General features: G+C 36.4%; 1 protein-coding gene across 5 annotated transcripts in view; it reads right to left on the bottom strand.

The window, feature by feature from the left end:
- The window catches only part of FNBP1L (formin binding protein 1 like), a 112,143-nt gene that overhangs the window by 48,326 nt on the left and 41,715 nt on the right, over positions 1-22,102 (bottom strand). For 4 of the 5 annotated variants that reach the window (XM_044002747.1, XM_044002748.1, XM_044002749.1 and 1 more), the window contains exon 2: positions 3,453-3,568. The exons of the other annotated variant lie outside the window; for it this stretch is intronic. In XM_044002747.1, the coding sequence (XP_043858682.1) occupies positions 3,453-3,568 (116 nt within the window). The remainder of the gene's footprint in view (positions 1-3,452; positions 3,569-22,102) is intronic. 5 annotated transcript variants of the gene reach the window in all.

Here is a 22,102-nt window from a genome sequence, read left to right as displayed (position 1 = left end):
AACCCTGTCCCCATTGTCCACAGACCTCTCTGTCTCTCTATGCCGAGGTGGGCTAGAAAAATGGCTCATGATTTTTTAGTTTGAATTTCCTGAACAAGATTTGATCTGGTACATTTCCTAGATCAATCTGAAGGAGTTGTGTGAGGGAAGAGAAATAGAACTCTCTTTCCTGTTATTCCACAATCTTGGCTCTGACTATATAAATAGTTATTTTCGACAAAGTAAGGCCATTCAATTGCTTCTCATTTGAAGCTATAGCGTCTATATAATTATAACATCCATACAAAAATACATACAAACATTCCCTTGAGCTTACTTGATTTCTTAATACATATAAGTTCATTCTTTGATCCTATTTCAGGTAAGTCAATACAGGAGGAATATTTAATATTCATATCAGGTTACAGCCTCTGTGATAAATTCTGGAACATTTATTTGAAGTGGAGTGAAAATGCTGAGCAAACAACTCTAAAGAAAACTATTCCTAAGTGTAAGGCATTGCAGAGATTACATGAAGAGATTAAAAAAAGATAAAAGATATAAGAGCTGGATTTCCAAGTCCTCCATTCCATCCATTGCCTCTCAAGGAAACAAATGTAAGTCAAACACTGTAATAATTACACCAGCAAGTAAGAAGACATCTCAAATATCATAAGAGGAAAAAAAAAGGCAGGTGACAATAAAGTCAAATGTTATTTGTCTTCCATATCCCCACCTTTTTCTCCAAATAGCTGACAGGTCAAGAAAGAGAGGAAAAACAAAGGGATTAAGGAAAACTTTGGAGAAAATAACTAGAAAGAAGAAAATATATTTATGCTGTGTCAAGATAATGGAACTCAGGGGTTCACCTGGAGATTGATCTAAACTGACTGAATTGGGGAAAAGCGACTGACTGGTGTACTAGATTGTAAGCATATCTGGCTGGTACTTAAGGGTACTTAATGAATTTGAATGACACTAGCCAATCAGCTTGAAGAACCTCCCATTTCTGGGAGGAGAGCAGGAAGCAGACACTAGGCAGAGTCTTCTTCCTCTTTTGGCTGGAGAGATCAGTGTGGTGGCAGGACTTCACAGGGGAGCTTTAGGAAGGCGATGATTTCAGGCTATAAGAAATCTGTTCTCAATCTTTCTCTTTTTTTTACTATCTTTCAATAAACCCTTAAAAAACCTAAACTCAGGGGGCAGCTATGTGGCACAATGGATAGAGCACTGGCCCTGGATTCAGGAGAATCTGAGTTCAAATCCAGCCTCAGACACTTGACACTTACTAGCTGTGTGACCCTGGGCAAGTCACTTAACCCTCACTGCCCTGCTAAAAAACAAAACTAAACAAAACAAAAAACTAAACTCGTTTATCAGTAATTTTAGTCAGTTTCCCCCCAAACTGGGGGGACAGACTAGAACCCACATTTAGAATTTTAAATTACACAATGCAATCTGATTCCAACATTTCTAACATTGTTAAAAACAAGAAGACAAGAAAAACTTGTTTTTAAAACTATGGTGAGACATCATGGCACAGTAGCCCCAGTCAGAGGACTCATTTCAAATCCTAGCCCTGCCACTTACTGTGATTTTGGACAAGTCATTTAACTTCCCCAGATCTCACTTTTCTCATCTGTCAAAAGAGGGGGCTAGACTAGATGGCCTCTGATGTTCCTTACAGCTCTAAACTTTTCATTTCATTCCCTATGATTGTATGATCTACTGGACAGTTTCTAAAATGAAAGACAGATACAATGAAATGAAAGTTCCGATTCAGTATTCCATCTCTTAAAGAAGAACTGAAGATGTACTTGTGCTTCCCTGTCATAGTGAACTATAATTTTATACCTCTCCAAAAGAAAGTTGTACCTCCCTCACTAGGAGTGAGCAGAAGTAAAAAATAACTTAAAAGGTAAAAGGGATACTCAGAGTGTTAACTTTAAACTTGTCTGTAGCACGTATGGTGACTTGTAATCCTTGCTGTTGAGGAAGGTGAGGCTGGTGGAAGCTCTGACTTGGGGAACTCTGAGCTGTGGGAGTGGTAAAGCTTATCTGGTGGCCAGTACCAATATGGTGAACCCTCAGGTGTAGAGAGCCACCAGCCCACCTTAAAGAAGGTCAAATTGGCCCAGGATGGTGGGGGCAGCTAGGTGGCACAGTGGATAAAGCACCAGCCCTGGATTCAGGAGGACCTGAGTTCAAATCCGACCTCAGACACTTGACACTTACTAGCTGTGTGACCCTGGGCAAGTCACTTAACCCTCATTGCCCCCCCCCCCCCGGCCCCCAAATTGGCCCAGGATGGAAAAACAGAGCAGGTTAAATCTTCCATGCAGATCAGTATTAGGATCGAATCAATGAGTAGAGTACAAACCTAGGAAAGAAATGATGCTGAGAACTATGAGAAATATAGTAGATAACAACGTCAAGATACAGAAACACCACAAAAGGCTAGAAAAATGAACCAAATCTAAGAAGAGGAATGTAATGAAAATAAGAAATCCTAAACCAAGATGTTAAAAATCAACTCATAAATAGAGAATGTGTGTTTTCTCCACAAACTACAGATTGTGGGAAAAAGATTCAGACACTGTAGTGTATAACATTAATGAGTCAAAAATATAACATAGAAAGAAAAAGGAAAAAAAGTTAATGTGGCCTTAGATTGAATTAAAAGAGGAATAGTGACCAGAACAAAGTGAGTCACAGTCTACTGGATTATGGACAAGTCACACCTAGAGTACTGAATTCAGTTCTGGGCATGACATCTCAGGAAGGAGATTGGTAAATTTGAGTGCATCCAGAAAAAAAAGGGCAACAAAGAACAATAAGTGGAGCAATAATCAAGCCAAAAGATGAGTTAAATGAAGATATTTAGCTTGGAGTAAAGAAAATTTAGTGGGTACCTGATAGCAGTTTTCAAGTATCTGAAAGGCTATCACAGAAAAACAAAGACTAAACTTTTTTTGCTCATCCCCAAAGGACAAAAATTGGAGCAATAGATGGAAAGTGAAATGGTAGAGTTTGGATTGATATGAGGAAAAACTTTCTTATAGTCACTGCTGTCCCAAAGTAGAACGAAGAAGCTGCTTCGAGTTATAGGGAGTTCATCACCAATAGAGATTTTCAAGCAGAAGATGGATGACCCACTTGACTTGTCACTGATGTTGAAGGGATTTCTGTTTGGGTCTGAGTTGCAGGAGATGACCTTTAAGGTCTCCTCCAACTCCAAGATTTTGTAAAAATATTCTTTCAGGTTTGAGAACAAAAAAAGAAAAGTGATCATTCATATTAGTAAGTCTAAGCATATGGGGGAAAAGTCCTACTGGCATAAAATGCAACAAATGATATATAGATTAAGAATATAAGCTTTCTCCTCTGAATATATACTTATCTACTAATCATCTATCAAAAATAATTATTATTAATTAGTTGTAAATTTTCAATAGATAAAAAGAAAAACTTACCTCAACTGTTTTGCATAATTCTGTTCAATTTCTATCCTCTCTTTAACAAATTTTGCATATCTTTCCAAGAAGTCAATGCCCCACTGTGTATGTTTGTCTAGATTATCAAACTGATCCTATAAAATAAGAAAAAAATGCATTAAGACCCTAAATATTTATTCACAAATATTTAGTCAATTTCTGATAGAAGCTTATCAATTTTGATAAATCTATTCCAATGTACTCATCTTCTAAGTGCAGAAAGAAATACAGAAAAGTATGATTATTTCCCCAAGGAAAGACACATATTAATTAAAAGAATCAGGAGCAATAATCAGGACTTTTGACTCCAAATTTGCTCATTTCATTTCCTGTGAACACTTCCATCCTACTGTGATTATTAAACTATTTGGTATAAGAGATAGAAAGACAGCATTTTTGATACTTAAATATTTCTGTTCTCCCTCTCTCCCATTTTTTGAGATTTTTTTCATCATCTTCATTTCTGAGTATATACCTTCCTCATCCTTTGTAAAGAAGAATAAAAAAAGGGAGGGAGAAAAGCAATTCAATAAAACTAACTAAAACATCAGCTGAGTCTGACATATGCAATGTTTCACTTCTACTAGTCCCATCTTCTGCAAAGATGGAAAGGAGGTACATTTTATCATCTATACTTTGAAGCTAACCTGAGTCACAAATAGGTTTAACATTATATTTATGAAGCAAAATAAATAACTTTCCAACTACTGCAATATGTAACAATTTAGAAATAAAAAGAATGATGAATCAATAACTGGTACATACAACACAAAATTTAAATATCTTTGTTTTGGGGCAGCTAGATGGCGCAATGGATAGAGCACCAGCCCTGGAGTCAGGAGGACCTGAGTTCAAATCCGGCCTCAGACACTTAACACTTACTAGCTGTGTGACCCTGGGCAAGTCACTTAACCCCAAATTGCCTCACTTTAAAAAAAAAAACAACAAAAAACCCAAAACCAAAAAACCAAAAATAAATATCTTCGTTTTGAATGTCTGGGTGAACAACAAAACAAATTAATTTTGCTTTGGATAACAACACAGTAGTTGACATTGGTGCAGTGCTTTTATAGAGGAAGAAACTAAGGCTAAGGGAGATTAAGTAGCTTGGTGCAGGATCCCAGACCTACAGAGAATGTGAGATTATGATTTGAATTCAGGTCTTCCTGACTCTAAGTCAGGACTCCACTGTACCACCTAGATACCAAAAAGAAATGCTAAAAAGAAACACAGGACATGGAATACTCATAAATGACAAAGATTTGTCTTGAATCCTCCTCACTGAAAAAGTTTCTTTCTTTTATGACAGAACTCAACATAAATGGGTTCATCCTAGATATATCCAGGGCAGTTCCACTACTGACCTACCAAAAGAATATATGGCAAAGCTTCTTAAAACTGTGGGTCACACTCCCTTAGGGGGTCACATAACTGAATGTAGAGGTCACGAAAAAATTGGCAGTAAATATTTGATTTGTATACCTGTTTTATATACCTATATACCCAGAGTCATATAAAAATTTCTCAGGCAAAAAAGGGGTTGTTAGTGGAAAAGGTTTAAGAAGCACACTTTGGAAAAGATGAGGGTGGGAAGAGTGAAATCTCTTCAGGGGGACTAAGAAACAATGGGCAAAATAAATGGGTATTTTCAAGTACAACTCCTTCATATAAATACATCCACTTTTTTCAATGTAAACAAAGTTCAGATCAAAATCAACAAAAGTGAGACTAAGCTGACATACTGACTAAAACTGACAGTGAATACAGGGAAATTATCATTTAATGCAGCATACACAAAGGAAGCCAAATCTCAATGTGGACAAAGTCTGCCACTATAACCATTAGTCAGCAAAATAGTCACCTTGCTTGCTGCAATTCAGTACAAAGTTTTTTAAGCTCCAAATTACACAATTTTTACATGGAAGTACTATCAAAAATACTTCTCAATATCATTCATTTTATTAAATGCAATATAAGCTTGTGCTTTTTAAAAAAACAACTACTTTTTTTTAAAAAATAGCTCCAATGTAGTAATAAATAATCATTCGAACTTTTTAATGGTTTTAAATTAAACTGAATTGTCTTTATTTATTGTCGGATCATGTGACTAACAGGAGAAGGTAAGTGTTGGATTTACTTAGTAAGGATGCAAAAGAATGATTCATCATTGAGAAAGCAAAATAATCATATTCTAAAACCACGATTATATCAATAAATGAAGAAAAGAATTTGTGACAAAATGCAATATTCATTTGAGATTTAAAACTCTATAAAGCACAGGCAAAGAAGCTCTTAAAAATATATGACAGAGAGGCTATCTCTAAACCAAAAGCTAACATTGTTTGTAATGGGAAATACTAGAAGCTTTCCTAATAAACAAAGTGGTAAAAACTTTGAAGAATTAACAAAGGAACAGACACAATTAATAGCTCCATTAGAGTCAAAGAATCATAGAATCATTAATCTAGAGTTGTAGGAACCCTTACATATGAGGGAACTAAGGTCCAAGGAAGTTAAGCAACTTGTCCAAGATTAAACAGAAAAGAAATCCACAAATCAATAGTACATCAAAATGATAATAAGAACCTGGAGTAAAGAACAGGAAGGGAGATCTCATCCAAAATAACTACAAATATTATAAAATACCTGTGAGTCAATCTACCAAGATATACTTAAAACCTACAAAAACAATTGCAAGATAAAATTTTAAAAACTGGTGTGATAGTCATGGCTCATGGTTGGACCATATGAATAGAATAAATTGTGACATATGCAACATCTAACACCTGTGGGTCTCTACCTCCATGAAGAGGTTGAAGTATCTCCCACATATTTCTTCAATAGAGTCTTCATGCTTGATCTTCATAATTCTGTTACCTTTACTTTTGATGGGGAGGGGGAGGAGGAGGGGGAGAATCTTCTTTCCATTTACATTGTTGTAGTCATTGTATATTTTGTTTCCTTGGCTCTGCTTACTCTGCTCTCGATCAGTTCATGTAGACCTTTCCATGCTTCTTTGTATTCATCACATCTGTCATTTCTTACATCATAATAATATTCTATTATCTTCATGTACCATAATTTGTTTAGCCAGTCCCCAATCAATGGACATCTACTTTGTTTCCAATTCTTAACTATCACAAAAAGTGTTGCTATAAATATTTTGGTATCATATATACCAAAATGATAGTATCTAAATTAATTTACAAATTCAATCCTAATTCAGCAAACTACAGAGGGGATACTTTGTAGACCTAGTAAAATAATAACAAATTTCATTTGATTGAAAAAAGGGTCTATATTTTTAAGGGAAATAATGGGGAAAAATAGGAAAATGGGAAATAGCACTTTAGATATCAAATGATATTACAAAGCAGAAATCATCAAAAATTATTTAATACTTATTTAGAAGAAAGAACAAAATAGAAAAGTAGATCAGCAGAATGGAAGGTCAACTAATCAACCAAAAATTTATTAAGGGCCCAAGCACTGTTCAAGGCACAAAAAAATACAAAAATAAAAATAAAAGTTATCCTCAGGAAGCTTACAATCTAATCAGGAGAGACATATATGTGTAAGTATATACACACACATATATGAATACAAAGTGTAAGTGATCAAAGGATATGAACAATTATTGAATGAACACTAAACTATCAACAAGCAAATGAAAGGTTGCTCCATATGATTGATTAATTGATATGGGTATGAAAATGAAAACAACTCTTAAGGTTTCACCTTACACTCAGCAAGTAGGTAAAGATGGGAATAATCAATGCTGGAGGAATTATGAGAAGAGAGGCATACACTATTGGTAAAAATGGAATTGGCCCAATCATTCTGCAAAGCAATTTGTTATCATGCTTTAAAAAAGAAAAAGGTGACTAAAATGACCATGACCTTTGTTCCAGAGATCCCACTGCTAAGCAAAAACTGCAAGACAATCAAAAAATACAATCCAGAATACCTATCATTGGTATTCACAAATATTATTACTAACAGAAAAGATGCTTGTGTTTTGTATGAACATTTTAGCTATAGAATAATATAAAGCCTAATAATCTGAAACACGCTAAAATCATACATGCAAAACATTTTTTCAAGACAAATAATTTTTCCAGAGAAAATTAGATGTTTTCTGATAAGTAGAAACTTAAAAAAAAAAATCGGTATCAACAAAAAGGATTGACTGTACCTTATAACATTGACTAGCAAATTCCTGACATAAAAAGTTCTCATTCAATGGAAGAAATTTTGTTTTCAACTACAAACTATCAATATTTTTTAAATGATCCCTGGCAAATACTATGCAAAGCAGCTCTGAATGATTCCGTCTGCAGAAAAAATGGTGGGAAGGAGAAATGCCCCATGTGTCTAAAGATGAAACCAAAACCTTCCTACCTTGCATTGCAAATGAATAAAGCAACAGATTCTACATGTATCTCTACATGTGATGATTTTATATAGACAAACAAATCTCATTGTGTGTATGTATATATATATATATATATATATATATATATATATATCATTATATATTATGATATGCTGTTGAAATTGACATCAAGGAAAATGTTATCTTCCAAATCAACTTATGGAAATATCACATTGAAAGAAATTTTCTATGTAATTGATTCTTTTAATCAAATAACAAAATGGGGGAGAAATATACAGGACTTCAGCAATAAATAAAAACATCCCTTTCTACCAATTTGGACACATGGAATGCTAATTTACATGCAACCACTTGTATCAAGAAATAGGAATATGGAGCTACAAACAATATTTCAAATTTTTTAAAGAATTAACTTAAAAAAAATCCATTAAGCCCTAGTCGTGGCAAAATTGTAACGCCAAACCAAGGCAGAGCTTAGTATACTTCTAAAATAAATAGTGCAAAACACATTGGCTTTCTAAGGCCAACATACATCAAAGTTTCAGAAAAAAGAAATTGATATTTTCTTAGTGATAATTTAAAAATAAAGCAAAATAATTTCAATAAAATAATTATAATATATTAACATAATAAGTTATAATAAAATATAATTGTTAACAAAATGATTTATAATTAAAATTTCCTCTTAAAATGTTTTTTAATATTAGATTTTTTTTCTAAATTGGGTGCTCTAAATAAAGTAATATAAAATCCTCAAATTGATACTCTAATCCAGAAAGATAAAGTAACTGTATTTATGAAAAAATTAGTGCTGTAGGAAGTTATGAAATATTTTTCATGTTTTCCAATTTTAAAAATACTTATCATTAAAATGAAATGGAAGAAAATAAAGGCCTGCTTATTAATAATTTTATCTGTATTCAGAAGCAATTTTCATTTTATTTCAGAGGCCTAGATATTTCTAATTATAAATGGATAGAGAAAACATTTTCCACTGAAAAATATAACACATCTGATCTTACTGTATTCTGAACAAGAACAGTGTAACAATTGGAATGATGCCACCTACTGGAGAGTTACTATAGGAAAGCTCTGCCATGAGGAGAAGGCATCTGAGGGCAAGCCATACGGCTTTCTTTGGCATCAGGAAGTGACGTTGGCTCGTGAGTACTGTTAATCAAGGCTACCAGCCAATTAGCTTGGAGCTGTTGGGGGGGGGGGGGGCGAATGTTCCCAGCTTCAGAGGAGGCATTGGGTCCTTTTTGTTCCTGACCTCGCTATGGCGGGTCAGATGATGGGGTCTCTTAGAAATAGTTAGATTTTTACCTTTCTCTCTGATCATTAGATCCTAATGCTCTTTAATAAATACTTAAATACTCTTGCTAAAGCTTATAATTTATTGGCGACCACTCATTAGATATTTTAGACAGACTAGCTAGAATTTTAGCTCCTTCCAATAGTTATAAGCTTTGGAACCTAAAAATCTTATTGTTTAGGCTATGAGTGAATGAAAGGTCCTCTGGTTTATCAAACAGGGGGATAAATATTTTACTTAGCTATTTCTAACGTTTCTCTGTTGCACAAAATGAGTTTCTGCTATTAAGACTGATGATGATAATAACTGGCATTTATAACACTCAAGTTTTGCAAAGCGTTTTATACATTATCTCATTTAATTTTCACAATAATCCTGAGGTAGGTGCTACCATTATCTGCTTTTTACAAATGAGGAAACCAAGGCATACCGTGTAATACAGTTACATGTATTAATACAGTTAGCCGAGTGTCCTGATTTCAAGTCCACTACCCTAGGTACTGCATTGCCTAGCTGCCTCATCTCCGTTAGTTACTGAAAAATAACAATGAGCAGCATTACAATGAATGATACCAGAACGGAAGCATCATTATTTAACATTTGGAATCTACTTTCTCATGGCTTTGACTTCAAAGAGAACAGTTATAGTTAGGTCTATATTTGGACAAAAGGTATTCAAATGGGAACTAATGATTGAGTTCATGGCCAGTCTTTTCTAAATTTATTACTGATGCAAAGGGCAATTCAATCTTAGTATATTCTCCAAACAGTCATCTCAGACATAGGGAACTATTATCTACGGAGGACCCTATGAAGGGCAGGATTTTCTCACAAGCCTAAAGAACTTTAGCCAATGGCATTGTCTTTCCCTATTCCCTAATAACAAAGCCACCACTCTCTTCACCTAACCCCTTCAGGCAATTCTTTGGTTCAAATCAGAGCTAAATTGAGGAAGGAGACAACACTAAGAGAGAGTTAAGCATTGCTGGGGCCAAAGTTGGGCCTCATCAATCAAGAGTTGAAGGAGAGGGGGCGGCTAGGTGGTGCAGTGGATAAAGCACCAGCCCTGGATTCAGGAGAACCTGAGTTCAAATCCGACCTCAGACACTTGATACTTACTAGCTGTGTGACCCTGGGCAAGTCACTTAACCCCCATTGCCCTGCAAAAAAAAAAAACCAACCAAACAAACAAACAAAAAAAAGAGTTGAAAGAGAGAATTTTAAAGATAATATATATTTGGTGACCTTAGGAGGCAGTGGTTATCTCGGGGTAATCACAATGACCAATTCAGAAGCTAATAATTATCCTAATAACAATCTTGGAAGAAAAAGAATTTGTTATTAAGCATTTATTAAGCATCTTCTTTGTGCTATGCATTATGCTAAGTCCTAGAGATGCAATACCAAAAATTTTTTAAAAGCCATTGTCTTAGAATTAAGAGAGGAAGACCATCCTGGGTAGAACATAGCCGTTCTATCCAGAGCATTAGTATCAGCTCTTCTCTTAAGTTTCTGCTGTGAAGTCTGAATCCTGAGGGCTTATGGGAAGAAGAGAAGAAAGTAGAAAACTAAAGAATAAAAAGAAAAGTGATGATATACTAGCAATGCTGAAATAACTTATCAGGCCAACCAAAAGTAGAGACTAACACAAGCCACCAAAAGATCACCCATCATTCGTCTCATTTGCCTCTTTCTTTATTTCTTTGTTATAAGATGGTCTAGTTCTACTTTGCCATCTGAGTCCAATCTATTATGCCCCTTTCCAATCATTACTTTCTGGCAAAGAAAGTTCTTTCCACAATTCTTGTTAACTGCATCTTTTCACCATCCAAGTGTCTCATTTCAAACACATCTCTAAAAACCCTTTCTGCTCTGTTGGCAGAAAAGCTTTGATTTTTCTTTTTCCTTCACCATGCTTTAATTATGCTAAGGTTTAAGGTTATTTCACTTGATTCACTTTGCTAACACAAGGAAAATACTCTTAATTAAAGCTGGCCTCTGCCCCAAATTATACACCCACACTGGGCAGAATAAATTAAATGTACTGTATCTTGTTCCAAGTTTTCAACTATGTAAACATAACAGAAGGATAAAAGGGTCACCTATTAAGCCAGTTTCTTTATCTACTTGTCCATTTAATCTTTAATCTAACTTTATATTAAAATGGCTTTTTAAATCATTTTTATATCCTAGGATATAAACTTTCTCAGATGTCTTATTTTCTGTGTTTTTCTAATTACTTTGAAAATGTTAGCCTTGCATCCAAATGAAGTCCCAATAAGTTACTTTTGGTAAGACACCAAGGGTCACAGCTATTAAAAAAAAAAAAAAAGACTTCCTTCACTGAACAGCAGAACAATGTCTTTGCTGTCTCAGTTTGGATTCACTCATTGCCCTGTCTTTCTGCCAAAGTTTCTCCAACATTGTTGAATACCAAACTGATCCTGTTTTAGAACATGTACCCCTCTCCCCACCAAAAAAAATTTTCTAAATCAATAACTGATTTTTAAGCCACTGATTCAAGTGGCTTAAATTTTTTTTTTTTTACAAAAATACAGGTATTAAAGAATCATCCCACTTAAATAACTCAAGCACCACAGGGAAATAAAAAACAATTTCATTAGTTAGTTATAGAAGAAACTTTAGAGAAAAGGCATAGAAAAAGATGACAATCACTGGGAACACAAGAGGCATTTTGGCACAAGGGAGAGAGTCTCAACCTCAGAAACAAGAGCATCAAGTTGTAATCTTATCTCTGATACATAGCTGCAATGTGACCCTGGGCAAATCCTTTAACCTCCTGGTGTGCAAGGCAATAAGACTAAGCTGCTGAACAGTTATTCATCTGCACTGATAAAGTGACCACTGGATCAAAGATCTAGAGCAAGGAGGGATCTCACCAGCCATCTAGTCCATCTTCCTGATTTTACAGGTGAAGAACCTGCCCCAGGGAAGGTAAGTAACCTGCCCAAGGCAACACAAGTAATAAGTTCCAGGAGAAGATCTGAATCAAAGCCCTCTGATAGTAGAGCCAGAGTCTGTTCCCCTGTACCACAAAACCAGTGCCCACAAATTATGGAAACATAAATCTCTATTCCATTTAACAAACATTCATTAACCATTTTTTCAATGCACAGAGCTATGATAGCTCTGGGAAATGATATCAAATTTAGGTAAGACTGCAAATCTGTCCCCAGGTAATTATCTAGTAGGCATACTCGCACACTGTGGTGCACAATAATACAAGTTAACTGGGTAACTAAGAGCTACAGGAAAACTGAGGAGGAAAAGGCTGTTAGGAACAAGAGTACAGACAAGACTCCACAGAAAAAGAAATACCATTTGTATTAAGTTAGACGTAGAGGAGCCAACAGTAAAGGAAAAGGAAGGATGGTTCAGACATGCATATTAGCTTAAACAAAGGAGGAAGACAGGTGGTTAGCTCAGAGTGTGATCAGAGTTAAAGGTGGGGAGTAATAGGTAATAGTATGGAAATATAATATTAAAAACCATAATTCAAATCCAAATGGGCTCACTCCACCCAAGGAACTTTTATTATGGAAACCTGGAAGACCAAGTGTCTGCCTATGGATAGGCAACCTACCCAGAGTTCCCCAAGTGCCAGGTTTTCTTCTTTACTTTAGAGAGACTTCTAAAAAGAAGTTGGAGGAGAGAGTCTCTACTGTTCAAAAGAAGTCAAAAGTACCAAGGAGACGCAGCAAGCATACTATTGAAACTATGGTTCTGGACACAAATATGGTATTGATACCTAAACCAGGCAGGGCCAAAAGAGAGAAAGAAAATTATAGACCAATTTCCTTAATGAATATTGATGCAAAAACCTTAAATAGAATTTTAGCAAGGAAATCACAGCAATTTATCACCAGGATAATATACTATGACCAGGTGGGATTTATACCAGGAATGCAGGGCTGGTTCAACATTAGGAAAACTATCAACATTATCAACCACATCAATAACAAAACTAACCCAAATCATGATTATCTCAATAGATGCAGAGAAATCGTTTGACAAAATACAACACTCATTCCTATTAAAAACACTAGAGAGCAAAAAAAAAACAACAAACAAAAAAACCCCAAACACTAGAGAGCATAGGAATAGGTGGTACTTTCCTTAAAATAATAAGCAGCATCTACCTAAAACCATCAGGAAACATTATATGTAACGGGGATAAGTTAGAGGCATTCTCTTTATTCAATATTGTACTAGAAATGTTAGCTTTAGCAGTAAGAGAAAAAAAAATGAATGAAAGGAATTAGAATAGGCAAGGAGGAAATAAAACTTTCACTCTTTGCAGATGATATTATGGTATACTTAGAGAATCCTAAAGAATCAACTAAAAAACTACCTGAAACAATTAACAACTTTTAGCAAAATTGCAAGATATAAAAAATCATCAGCATTTCTATACATGACCAACAAAGCTCAGCAGCAAGAGACAGAAAGAGAAATTCCATTTAAAGTAACTGTAGGGGCAGCTAGATGGCGCAGTGGATAAAGCACCGGCCCTGGACTCAGGAGTACCTGAGTTCAAATCCGACCTACTAGCTGTGTGAACCTGGGCAAGTCACTTAACCCCAACTGCCTCACTAAAAATAAAATAAAATAAAATAAAATAAAATAACTGTAGACAATATGAAATATTTGGGAGTCTACCTGCCAAGACAAACCCAGGAATTCTATGAACACAATTACAAAACACTTTTCACACAAATAAAATCAGATCTAAATAATTGGAAAAATATCAATTGCTCATGGATAGGCTGAGCTAATATAATAAAAATGATAATTCTACCTAAATTAATTACTTATTCAGTACCATACCAGACTACCTAAAAATTATTTCATAGAGTTAGAAAAAATAATAACAAAAAGTCAAGAATATAAAGGGAACTAATGAAAAAAATGCACAGGGAAGGTGGGCTAGCCATACCAAATCTGAAGTTATACTATAAAGCAGCAGTCATCAAAACTATTTGGTACTGGCTAAGAAATAGAGTGGTGGATTAATGAAACAGGTTAGGCACAGGAGACAGAGTAGTAAATTAGTATAGTAATCTACTGTTTGACAAACACAAAGACTCCAACTTCTGGGATAGGAACTCAGTATTTGACAAAAACTGCTGGGAAAACTGGAAGACACTATGGCAGAAATGAGGCATAGACCAACATCTTTCACCTTACACTAAAATAAGGTCAAAATGGGTACATGATTTAGACATAAAGGGTGATGCCATAGGTAAATTAGAAAAGGAAGGAGTAGTTTGCCTTTCAGATCAATGGAGAGGAAAACAATTTATGTCTAAACAAAAGATAGAGAATATTATGAAACGCAAGATGGATGACTTTGATTACATTAAAAGGTTTTTGTACAAACAACAGCAATGCAGCCAAAATCAGAAGGGATGCAGAAAGCTGGGAAACAATTTTTATACCCAGTACTTCTGATAAAGGCCTCATTTCTAAAATATATAGGGAACTAAATCAAATTTATAAGAATCCAAGTCATTCCCCAATCGAGAAATGGTCAAAGGATATGAACAGGCAGTTTTCAGATGAAGAAATCAAAGCTATCTATTGCCATATGAAAAAATGCTCTAAATCACTATTGATTAGAGAAATGCAGATTAAAACAACTCTGAGGTACTACCTCACACCTTCAGACTGGCTAATATGACAAAAAAAGGAAAATAATAAATGTTGGAGAAACTGTGGAAAAATTGGAACATTAATGCATTGTTGGTAGAGCTGTGAACTGATCCAACCATTCTGGAGAGCAATTTGGAACTATGCCCGAAGGGCTATGGGACTGTTCATATCCTTTGACCCAGTAATATCACTACTAGGTCTGTATCCCAAAGATATCACAGAAGAGGGAAAAAGACCTATATGTACAAAAATATTTATAGCAGTTCTCTTTGTGGTGGCAAAGAATTGGAAATTGAGGGAATGCCCATTAAGTAGAGAATAGCTAAACAAGTTGTGGCATATGAATGTAATGGGATGCTATTGTGCTGTAAGAAACGATGAGCAGGAGGATTTCAGAGAAACCTGGAAGGACTTATGTGAACTGATACTGAGTGAGAGGAGCAGAACCAGGAGAACTTTGTACACAGTAACAGCAACACTGTGTGATGATCAACTGTGATAGACTTGGCTCTTCTCAGCAGTTCAATGATCCAAAACAATTTCAAAGAATTCATGATAGAAAATGTTCTCCATGTCCAGAAAAAAGAATTGTGGATACTGTTTCTACTTTTGGGCTGGTTTTTTTTCCTTCTTTTTTAAAGGTTTTTTTCCCCTTGTGCTCTTATTCTTCTTTCACAATATGACTAATTTAGAAATATGTTTAATGTGGCTGTACATATATAACCTATATCAGATTGCTTTCCATCTTGGGGAGGAGGGAGGGAAGGGAAGGTGGGAGAAAAATTCGGAACTAAAAATCCTATGAAAACAAATAAAATACTCTGGAAAAAAAAAGAAACTATGGTTCTGGAGGGAGTCCTTGACCATCACACAAGCTGAAAGCTCAATTCAAAATATGGGGGAAAGTGGAGCATGGAAAGTCACCAGCCAAAGAAAATCTTTAGGGATGGATGGGTGGGAAAGGGACGTGTTTAAAAAGTAGAGATCTGTCATAAGAAGCAGTTATGGACGGCAGATCCTTGGACCTGGTGAGTAACAACAATCAGGTTAACATCTTTCTCCCCTTCTTCCTCTCCTGTTCTGTTCCTCCAGTGAGTAAAACCATTTTCCCTCTTGACAGCTGATCCTTCTTTTTTCTTCCTGTCTCAAAGCAGAAGGGCTGGAGGGAAGAATAGACAATTTTGTTTCCTCACCATTGGGTAAGTTATTCTGTGATTACTAACTTTTAGTTTCTGTGCTATTTACTGTTGTTAAAAAAAACTCCATGACCATCAACTGGAGTTGTTTGCAAGAACGAACATGCATTCTAATGGGAGGAAGCAAAAATCCTAGAAGAGAACGAAAGACATTTTTCCCTCAGCACAAGCCTGGGATTAAAAGGAGTTAATCAAAGAGTATAAGAGACTATGCAATTAATTACTGATATATCAGAGGTGATTCAAGTCCTACACTAATTTCCTTTATGATCCAGGTCAGGAAAAAAGTAGAAATGAGCTAAGAAAAGCTGAGCTATGAAGAAAGCTGTCACTTTTGGCCTGAGGACATCTTAGAGTAGGCAGCTCCACAGTGTGCAGCTATCCAGCAGAAAGCCTAGTGTGGAGGAAGCTGGAGCAATTTGTGATTATAGGGGTTTCCCTGCCAATGTTTGGGGCTAGAGGATACCTGGTCTCACTCAAATACTCCCAATTATTAGTTATACCTATATAGGTAGCTAAAGGATAGAGAAATGAAAAGAAAAACAGGTGGCGAAGAAAAGAAGTTGCCAAACAGCAAAGAAATGGGAAGAAATAGAACCCCACCCCCCCAACACACACAAAAATAAAATAAAAAAGAGAAGGTGAGGGGAAAAAAGAAAAGGAAAAATAAGAGATGAATTTTTGATTGTCCACTGAGTTGGAAATGGTGCAAATTCAAAAGGGGAGAGACAAGAGGAAAAAGGCATTGTGAAAGGGATCATTCAGTCCATTCAGAATTATTGAGCTAAGCACTAGTTAATTACCTCTTAGTGTCTACAGAGTGCAATCTACACACTACCCTGGGCAGTGTAAATTAGTTATATAACCCTGTCAAATAAATCTTCTAACATAGACTTTTCATAGCTGAATTAAAAAACTACAGTAGCCTACCAAGGCAAAAATTATATTCTAGTTCAAAAGTGTCCACAATAATATTCCCCCGTATTTGTGAGAGAAGGGAACCCACAAATTACAAAGCCCAGAATTAGAACCTCCCTAACCCTACATAACAAAATATTTATATTAGAATCATCACTGACACAAAGGTGAAATCCCAGATAGTCAATTTGAAAGATTATTTATAATCATTTATTACCTCAAACACTAGATTATCTTGCTATCATCCATATAAGCCTTTAAGCAGAAATAAACTTTTTCAACCTTTATTGGCTCACATAATAGATCCTCAATTATGTGTCAAGATAATGGAATGTGGTAAATGAGGGGATTTAGTAGATACTCAGGGGCCCACCTGGAGATTGATCTGAACTGATTGAATTGGGTGAAAGCAACTGACTGCTGACTGGCTTACTTCCAGTTAACCAGACTGTAAGCACATCTGGCTGGCACTTAAGAGGGTATTGTTCTCAGAAGCTAAAATCTTTGAACTTTATATCGAGACCACCTTCGGGTCCAAGTGAGCCAATGAATTTGAATGACACTAGCCAATCAGCTTGAAGAACCTCCCATTTCTGGGAGGAGGACAGGAAGGAGGAAGTGAACACTGGCAGGGAACTTTTTCCTCTTTGGCTGGAGAGATTGGTGTGGTAGCAGGACTTCACATGGGAGTTTAGGATTTCCATGCTATAAGAAATCTGGTCTCAACCTTTCTCTCTTTACTATCTTATATCTTTTAATAAACCCTTAAAAGCCTAAACTCTTGGTGAATTTATCAGTGATTTTAGCCAGTTTCCTCCCAAAACTGGGGGGGAGGGGGACAGATTAGAACCCACATTTTTAAACAACACAGTTGATACCTATGACACGGATGATAAATCTTGTCATTTCAATTCATACTGCCATTTTTTGGTTTTTTCCCATTTCCCATTCTTGATTTAGACAGAGCAATTAATATTGATGGACCACCCCTGTGGTGAATTTTGGCAAGAAAATGGACAAGTCACACAGGTCAATCAGTCTTGGATGGATTGTGTTAATTCTGGCTGCTACCAAGGAGTGGTTGCAAAGTGGTCCAAGTGAGGGGAAGGGCACTAGCCCTGCTACCACTCCGTCAGTGAGAGGCTAGGGTATTCACATGCTCTGAGGACTAAGAGGAAGCAAGTGAGAAAGGGTCACTCCCTTTCAAAAAAAAAATCACTGAATCTGCAGCACTTCCTGTTCTGTGGCCAATAAGGAAATTGCTTTGTCATTGACAAAGTGCCCAAGCTAATAACGCTCTTGATCAAATGGAGGCAGTAAGGCAGCTCTGAACATGTCTTGTTAATACAAGTATAATAATTAGACTTCGGGGTTACATGCTGATTGTCTTCAAGGATTTGATGGAGGAATATATTTGTACTTCCTGGCTCCAGGGGGCAGAACTAGGAAGAATAGCAAAGACAAACTTGATGTCAAGAAAAACTTACTAAAAATTAGAGTTCTGAAAACATAATGAGCTACTTGAGAAGATGGTGCTTTCCCTTCCCCTTACTAGAAGTATTCAGGTGTAACTGGGGCCTGACCAATGGATTAGTCCATCCTAAGAGCATGGAAAGGAACTTACTTCCAGAAAAGGGTTATAACATGTAATGCAGGGCTCCTGCTTGCTCTCAGATTCATATCATTGGGGCAGCTAGGTGGTGCAGTGGATAGAGCACCAGCCCTGGATTCAGGAGGACCTGAGTTCAAATACGGCCTAGACCCTTGACACTTACTAGCTGTGTGGCCCTGGGAAAGTCATTTAACCTTAACTGCCTCACCAAAAAAAAAAAAAGAGAGATTCAGATCATGCACACACAATTCTTAAATGCTACTGGCCCATTAACCATGTGAAGAAGAGATAGCTTTTTTTGGTTGTCTGCTAAACTGGAAATGGGGTATATTCAAAAGGCACTAACTGGCCGATTTGAAAACTTTCTTTCCTGTATACAGTAAGCCTCTGGAGGAGGATAGACTTCAGGTCTTCCCCAACTGGGGACAACATGTAGCCCATTAAATAAGGGCCTCTGTTCTTTGCCTCTTTGCATTTCTTTTTTCCTGATTTAGGTGAAGGAGTACTGGAGATAGCTGTAATCTTGTGAGCATTCAAAGGTCATACCATCTCGTGCTGAAAGTCAAGAAAATGGAGTCCAAGCTGAGATTTAGCAGAAGCTAAATGGTAAGGAACTGAAGTCTTGAGTGACCCGTTTGACCCAGCATAGATTAAAAACAGTCAAGAAGAAGCTACAGCAAATATCCATTGATTTTGACAAAATTGGAAGTGAACTTGGTGGTGTGAATGCTCCACAGAAAATGCTTGAAGTTTGAGAGCCCACTTTCTCTCCCCTCCCCACCAGGGAACAAGGTGGTATAGGGTGTACCCCACGTACTAGGAGGGAAGTGCTTTGATACTCCATCTCTCTTTACAGCAGTAAACAGTCCTTTGTAAATGCTTATTTTAATTAGTTAAATAAAAACTGGGCTACTAAACACTGGCAATCAACACTGGCGGAACACACTGAATGGGGCCTTGTGCATTAGAGAATTACTCCTACTACCCACAAGATCTAGAAACAATATTGTACTGATCTAGGTACAGACCACTTCCTTAAAACAAAATCACTTTGAAAAGAAAAAACATATAATAAAATAATAATTATACATATGGGAATTATACAAAATAATTATTCAGTAGAATATAAACTACTAGAAGTAAAAGAACATTTCCTTTTTGTCTTTATCTCCCTAGTGTGTCCAGCACCTGAATTGTTCATTAAACTGAAAATTACTTATTTGGTAATTTCAACTTATTTGCAAGAAGATACCAAATGTTAATTGGCTTCTTGGCAACTTTCATCCATTGTTCCTGGTCCTGCTCTCTGGGGATGACCAAAACAAGTGGAATCTTTCCTCCACACTAGGGTCCTCCAAATCTTGAGCAAAGCTACAGTGTCTTCCCCAAGGCACCTCTTCCTGAGGTTAAACGTCCTCAGCCTCTTTAACAGATCCACACAACAGATCCCTTCTGTCAACTGGACTTCTTCCAGAACCAGTCTCTAACTTATGGTTAGGGATGCACAAAACGGGCCAGAGATGGGCGTCAGGAATTAGAGACAGAGTTTACCTTCTACATAAGGAAAAAGGCTCACAAACAAGGTGAAGCTATAGACACATGTGCCAGGGCCCCTAGCGGGGAGACCCAAGGTGGCCTGGGGAGATCTCAGTACTTACACTAGTGACTCTTCAGTGAATTGCAGCCCTAACAACGAGGGAGCAGTAAGCACAGGACAAGTTTGATTCACTGCAGGACATTCTGACTTTGTCCAGTGTTTGTCTTTAACCAGAAAACACCTAGTCAACTGTGTGACTAGCCCAGAGGGTGAGATCATCCAGAGGGTGATAGCAAAGGATCGTTGTCCTGCTAAACTCAGGGTGCAGCTTGCTTGCTGGGCCTTAGCTCTGGAAACAGGGAGTCTAAATTTTACTTTGTCACTTCATTTCATTATTTATGTGCTATAGCCTAGCACCTTTGCACCTTCCCACCATGCACCTTTCCATTGCCCTCTTTGTGACATCTCACTGCCATATGGCAATACTAGCAAAATATAATTACTGAAAAAGTGGGCCTTTGCATTCATGGGAAGCTTGGGAGTCAGTAAAAGAACTCACTGCCCCTGCTCATTTTTAATCTATATTGTTCCAAATATGCCTACTGTTGAACAAGCTTTAAAGAGCATCCACTCACATGCACATTGAAATCTGGGCAACAATCTTTATCTACTGAATCCCTCCTGTATGAATGGACAGGCCAAACTCTTTGAGTAATTGCAGATCTCTTCCAGGAATACTCTGCAATTTTCTAGGTGACTTGATGCAATAAGAACCATCAGAAATTTACATATAAAAATGAAAGTCATCAGTAAAACCTTAACAAAAAGAATCTTCTTCTGTGATTACCTGCCAAATGAGCTCCAAAGAAAATCATGGGTGGCAACGGTACTGAAGGCAGTTTATTCTATAAACAGATGTTGGGCTGGTCACATAGCAAGGATAACAGACAAAAGAGAGACTGTTCATCATACAGACTGGATATCACTGAATAATCAACAACTCCCCTGGAAGTTGAAAACTGGAATGAGCCAATGCTATAGCTGTTTGGACAGAGATTAACTCTAGGAAGCAAGGTATCACTGACTGTGGTAAACATGGTGTACATGTGGAGATGTATCATGTCCAGCAACAAAAGGCCTGAATGAACCCATTATAACAAAGCAAAAACACAAAGGCTGTCTTTTAAGATACATAATTAGTTTGCATAATTACATTGAAGACATTCAAATAGAAATTAGAAGACTACTTGAGGATCAGAACCGTTTAACTGACAGGGAACTTGGAAATCATTTGGTCTCAACATTTGGGAAAATGCACAAAAAAGGAAAATGATTTCCAAGGTAATGTTGCATGCTGGTATCAGTACCAGGATTAGAATACAGATATTCTTGCTCCCAGAAAAGTCTCATGTAATGGATAGGGTATTAGACTATATTACCTCTAATACCCCTTCCAGCTTTATAATTTTGTGGAAAATAACGGTATTTCTGAAGATTTTAATGCCATGGCACATAAATAACAAAAAGACATTAATTAATTCAGCCATGTTAAAAAAAACACCTAGTTTTGCAGATCATGCTAAATTCCATTCAGAAGGTTTGAAAATGCTGGACTTTCTTCACAAATATTACTTTAGCCACAGTGCTTAAAGTATAGTACTGAAACAAAGGTCATTAGGGCAGTCGCATTTGACATTTATGATGGTGCTAATACAAACCTAATAAAATTTAATAAGATCTGTACTAAAGGATTAAAATTCATCCATGATGATTGAGTAAGGCATCAATATTATACTTCTCCCTAAAAAGCTCTCTCGATAATACCGATGAAACAAAAAATTCTGTTAAAAAAAGAATCAGTAACATTTAAACATTTAACTTGCTGATCAGTCTTTTCCTTTTTTAAAAAAAATTAGAGCAATATCAGTTATTAAATGAGCAGCATATTCATTCCGCGGTCTAGATGTGGTGGGAGGGTTCTG

The sequence above is a fragment of the Dromiciops gliroides genome, chromosome 4 (assembly GCF_019393635.1).
Source record: "Dromiciops gliroides isolate mDroGli1 chromosome 4, mDroGli1.pri, whole genome shotgun sequence".
Lineage (NCBI taxonomy): Eukaryota > Metazoa > Chordata > Mammalia > Microbiotheria > Microbiotheriidae > Dromiciops > Dromiciops gliroides.
Note: the sequence above shows the minus strand (reverse complement) of the source record. Positions and strands in the feature narration are given on the sequence as shown.